The following is a 6,140-nucleotide window of genomic DNA, read 5'->3' as shown; positions in this document are numbered from 1 at the left end:
CTTAACTATTTTTATAAACACACGCTATAATTCTCAGTGATTCACACACTTTACTTACGGTGCCTACTGCTCGCTTGACTCAATTATCTGTGTCCATATCTCTATCCGGCTTATATACTAAAGAAAGAGGACGTTTAGCAAATGCTTGGACATTTGTGAGGTTGCCTGCTAAGTCACGATCCTTCTAGAAACTCCAGCGCGTATGCTCCCAGCATCGCGTGACTTCCACTGTTATAACAATATCTTCATTCCAATGAGGTACCACAAAGAACCTCCCTTAAATTCAGCATTTGTTATCAGCATGGCAGAAGAATAGAAAACTATTTGACAACCATAAAAAAGACTACTTAAAATATGGATTACTACAACTGACTAATCATTTCACTGTCATCTTGGCACTGAAAGCTATGAACCTCAGAAGTTCAGTATAATTATAATGTTTAAAAAATAAATTAACCAAGATTTAATTTTTTTTTACATCTTATTACTATTCTTATCCTATCTTGAAAGGTTTCTTCTGTAATAACATATGTTATAATTTTTTGGTTTAATAGCTCCAGAAGGATATTTTCAAATGTATCCATAGAAATAAGTTACATTTGATAATGGCCTTTACTAGACTAATCTTCTAAATTTACATTTGCGAGTAGAAGCCTTTGTATTTCATGTGCACTTTTACACCTTGATAATTCTAAGTATTTCATGCATACATGGAACCTGTGCATAATTTTATGTAATTTATATGCATAAATTCCATATAAAGTAATCAGTGTGCAAACTTGCTTATTTTCATTCCATGCACTCTTAATTATTACTATCTTGAGTTTGAACCTGCTCATTCCCATTCCATGTACACCTATTTATTCCCAAATAACTAGTGTGTGAACCATCTTATTCCTATTATATTTTTCCCTACTAACTAGTGTGTGAACCTGCTTATTCTCATTCATTACAAACCTACTTATACCCACTCCATGCATACTTACTTATTCCCAACTGACTAGATTGTGAACCATCTTGTTCTCATTCCATGCACACCTGTTTATTTCAAAATAACCTGTGTGAACTTCTTTATTCCCATTCCATATACACCTACTTATTTCCCATTTACTTAGTGTGTGAACCATCTTATTCTATTATATACTCACCTACTTATTACTTATTCCCAATAATTAATGTGCAATCTTGCTCATTTTAATTTCATGCACATCTCTGTATTCCTAACTAACTAGTGTGTGAACATGCTTATTCACATTATATGCACACCTACTTATTACTTATTCCCAACTAACTAGTTTGCATATCTACTTGCTTGCTTTTCACATCAACACCTGTGTATTCCCAACTAAGTAGTATACATCCTTACTTATTCTTATATAATAAATACACATACTTTCTTACTCAGCCTGAATAGCTGTTTAATCCACCCAACTATTATGCATGTCAGCTTATTCATTTTACATGTACAAATACTTGTTCCTAACAAACAAGAATAATCCTCCTTATCCCCAGTAAAAGAAACTGTGATGCTTTGTTATTCCCAAATAATTAGCTTATACATTTGCTTATCCCCAATTAAAGAAACATTTACACCTGCTTATTTCCAAATAATTAGCAAGTAAACTTACATGTCCCCAATAAAAGAAACATGTTCATCTGCTTATTTTTAAATAATTAGCATGTAAACTTACATGTCCTCAATAAACGAAACATGTTCATCTGCTTATTTCCAAATAATTAGCATGTAAACTTACATGTCCCCAATTAAAGAAACGTTTACACCTGCTTATTTCCTAATAATTAGTATGTAAACTGGTTATCCACAATAAAAGGAACATGCATTCCCTTAATATTCTAAGAACTTTACAAATATAGATACATGTACATTTGCTACTCAAGTAACATATGGACAAGGAAGAACCATTTTCTTCCTTCAAGGAGGATTGTCACATGCTCATTCCCTTGCTACAGCACAGCTATACCATAGGAAATTATGTGAGGGTAAATAAGAGCATCAGGGCTAGTGGCAAGTGAAAATAGAAGGCAGCACAAGTCAAGAAAAGCTATTACATGAAAAGAGATAAGTATCTATCGGAAATACATTTTCAGCGTAGGAAAATGTTAACTTTAGCTTTTTTCAAACTAGATGTTTTAATATGTGGGCTACCTTTGTTTTGTTCATATACATCTGCTAATTCCTATGTTCTTTACATACACTGTTGCATTTTGTCATGTACATGACATTTATGCATGCATATTTGTACTTATATCTGATTTCTTAAACTACTGAACATTCAAGTGTTTGACATGTAAAAAGAAAGATTTGTGTTGTAATTGCCATCATATTAGAGACAGCTGTATGAACTGTATAGGACTTTCTTTGCTGATTAGTTGTTTTATCCTAGCACACTTGAGACTTTGGTATTATTTTGTGTAAATCTTTTTTTTTATAATTTTTTCATCTTCTGTGATGTTTGTTATGAAAGTGAGACACCTATAAAGTCTTTCCATTAGTCTCTGGTGCTTACTGTAATTCCATTGAAAGACATTTTGTGTAGGTGACTTATTTTGTAAAGTTTTATCATCACAATGTAGATCTGATTTTGCTTTAACATGAGAGAACACAAAATTTTTTAAAAAATTTCGGTGTTATTGTCATAATTCACATTATTGTTTTCTTTGTTCCAGAAAGAAAAGCAAATTTATCATTAGTATTGCAAATAAAGTTTATTCTTTATCTTCACAGACCCATGTGTTGACTGTCGGAGAAAGTACACCTGATCAGTTCCAGCCACTAAAACCTAGACCTGGCCATAGTGCTGCTCGTTTCTCAGATATAGAAGATCAGAACAATGAAGATAGTGAACAAGAACTGTCAACAGAGGAAAAAGAAGTGGTCCCACAAACTAACCAGAAAGTGTCTGTGATCACTGAGGTGAAGAAACCATATTCACAAGAAAAGGTAATCTGAATTCTAAAATGAAAATGTTTTTGATATATAAGTTGAATTTATTTTATGTATTACTGTGAGAAAAAAGGCTGGTATGGTAAATTTGAATTTGTTGAGAGGGAACATGATGTTTTATTTTATTTTATGTGTAGTTGTGAAATAAGGAAGAAACTATTTGAAATAAATTCTTTGTTTCAGTTTATTCTACCTATTACAGTAACAAATATCAAAGGCTTGTGTAATGAAATACAAATCATATGTAGTGGTGGCCTAATAACTCGGTTTTTATGTGTATAAGTATTAAAAAATAAGCTAGTTTTAACACAACATTCTTTTGTTTTCTTAAGTTTAATTAGAAGAACTCAACTGTTAATGTATAATAGTTGAGTTTCTTCTTTGTGACTGTGAAAAAAAAACAAAGTAATGAATGCTGTTGTTATAAAATTCTGATTCCAAAACAGTTCACTTATTTCTAGGCACAAACTAACTATTTATCATGCTCCTGTTGTTGAGATTTTGTGCATGCCACCAGCCTTGAACTACCTCCTACCAAACACTTAATATTACATTAAAGAACAGCAAGGAGACTTTGTGTCCATCTGGGCTGTTCTATCCACTGAACCCTTAAAAAATAACCTCACTTTATCATTCAAATATTTACCAAGTTCTCCTTTAAACTCCCTTAAATTAATTGCATCTACCACACCTGAAGGTAACCTGTTCCAAGACTAATCATCATTTCAGCTGAAGATGGCTTCATCCCTGCCAAAATTTATATTTCTGTCTTCTAGTCTTATCATTCTCACCATTGAATTTGAAAAAAAGATGATGCATCAACACTTTCAATTCCCTTAGCAAACTTAAACACCTCAATCAGATCCCCTCTAACATCTTTTTTAAAGAGTAAACAAGCTCAGAGATTTTTACCTATCCTCATATGATAATCTTTCCATTCCAGGTATCATCATAGTAGCCCTCCTCTGCACATTTAAATCATGTGTTTTGACATGAACTGCATTAGTACATGATGTTATTATCATGCAACAATAACTCTACACCAATAGGAAGGTAACAAATTCTTAATGCACAGTGGATTACATAAACATTTGCACTCAAAATTAACTTCGTTCTTAAACTCACCACTGTTTCATTTTGCTCTTCAATTTTGAAAGATTTTGTGCAACCTTTGTGATTGATTTGAGTTAGTAATCTTTATTAACATAGTTACTGTCCTTCTGACTATTTTTTATGACTTTTGTGAGATTTATAATTTCATTTTTAACTTTTGTTTCTTTCTAAACAGTGGTTTAATACAAGTGATGGATGTTAAGGTTACCTTTCACATTGTTTTTCAACACTTTCAACTCACATTTCTGTGGTCTTATCCTCCTGAGGTTCTACCTCTTCTCACAAAGCTAAAATTTCATCTTGAATGAGACTAGTTAATGTCCTGTACTATGGTTGTTTACATAACTTGAGAAACCAGACAGTATAAAGTCTTGAAACTTCCCACATCATCTACAATGTTTATGGCTACTGGAAGTTCTTTGTCTGTGGAAAATGTTACTGCCAATTTTCATCATTAATGGATCTTGCCTTCCTTTCCAGTACCTCTATCTCCTGTGTGATCTTCATTCCTGAGCTCAGTCATGAGATCAACATTTTTCTCCAGCTCTTCCCACTTCATGGTTTTGCTCTCACCTCATTGTTTGCTGTTGAGAAACTTGTCATTACTCTCTCTCTTTTCTGTTTGTATCAGGTTTATACTACACATTCCCTTTCTCCTCTGTCCAAGTTTATTCATCTTCTTTATTCCATGCTTTCATGTTGTAGTTTTATTCTCCCCCTTCATGTGACTTTAGTAACCATGCTGAGATCGTCTTGTTTCAGCATCATTTGCATTCTTACATACCTCGCCCTCCTTATTTACATGATTCTTTTAACTTGGCTTATGGTTGCTCCCCTTCTGTCTTTGTGGATCTTCAATCCCTGGAATCCCTTCTGCCTGCATGGATGTTGGCCTTCTGTCTCCAGTATCTCTTATCTGGGATCAATTCTCTCATCGTTACCCTCCCCTTCATATCTGATTTTTTTTTCTCATATCTGAGGCCCTCCACCAGGATCCATGTTGTTTTTCTGGGGTATTTCTTGTCATTTATTTTCCCTGTTTAGGCTATTTTCTATTCTTTGGCTCTGTTTCTTTTAACATGGTTTCTCAATCCTCCCTTTATGGCTTGCATCTCACTCCATTCATTTGCCTTTGTCTTTGGATTATTCTTCTCACCTTGGAGTCTTGAGCAGAAGCTGCTTGCCATAATTTTTCTCTTGCTTCTTTACTCCCCATCTTTCCTGTTCCTGTGCATCCCAGGAATAGCATGGCCTGGTGGTTAAGGAGCTTGACTCACAATCTGCAGGTCACAGGTTCATATCCCCATTTCCTAACATGCTCACCCTTTCATCTGGGGGGACATTATAATGTTATGGCCAATCCCACTATTCATTGGTAAAAGATTAGCCCAAGAGTGGGTGGTGGGGACTAGCTGCCTTCCTTCTAGTTTACCACTGCTAAATTAGGTATGGCAAGTGCAAGTAGCCCTCATGTAGTTTTGCTCAAAATTCCAAACAAACCAAACCAGTGCATCCTCTCATATTACTTAGCCTGTTTATCCTCTTCCTCTTCCATTTTCTCTTTTCATGGCTATACTACCTTTTATCATCCCTCCCTTCTAGAGCATTAGCCTTTGTCTGTCCCACCAGTGACTACCCCTCTTTGTATCTGGTCAGCTCAGGACCTATGAGGACACTTGTTTTCCTTCTTAGCTAACTTTTAGACTTACTTCATGGCCAACTATAGGATAACATATGTTCTCTCCTCACTTCTCTCCCTCTTCTTCTCTTTTACCCATTATTTTTCCTCCAGCTTGCAATCCTTATCACCTAACATAACATAATGTTTAGAGACAACAAGGGACCTATTCATCCATCTAGGCTGTCCCGTCCTCGAAAATAAACTAAAACAATTAAATAAACAACCCTCAAGGCCAGCCCTTATAATTAGTTTAGTTATCAATCTTTCTTTTAAACTCAATTACATTACTGCGTCCACAACATCCAAAAGCAACCTGTTCCAAAGGCCAACCACCCTGTTAGAAAAATGAAACTGCCTTAGCTCAAGATGACTCCTACCCTG

At 34.7% G+C, this 6,140-nt stretch overlaps 1 protein-coding gene across 1 annotated transcript in view; it reads left to right on the top strand.

The window, feature by feature from the left end:
• The window catches only part of LOC106461811 (X-linked retinitis pigmentosa GTPase regulator-like), a 150,846-nt gene that overhangs the window by 92,743 nt on the left and 51,963 nt on the right, over positions 1 to 6,140 (top strand). The window contains exon 13 of the mRNA XM_022388887.1: positions 2,747 to 2,962. Within this exon, the coding sequence (XP_022244595.1) occupies positions 2,747 to 2,962 (216 nt within the window). The remainder of the gene's footprint in view (positions 1 to 2,746; positions 2,963 to 6,140) is intronic.

This window comes from Limulus polyphemus, unplaced genomic scaffold (genome assembly GCF_000517525.1).
Source record: "Limulus polyphemus unplaced genomic scaffold, Limulus_polyphemus-2.1.2 Scaffold1036, whole genome shotgun sequence".
NCBI lineage: Eukaryota > Metazoa > Arthropoda > Merostomata > Xiphosura > Limulidae > Limulus > Limulus polyphemus.
Note: the sequence above shows the minus strand (reverse complement) of the source record. Positions and strands in the feature narration are given on the sequence as shown.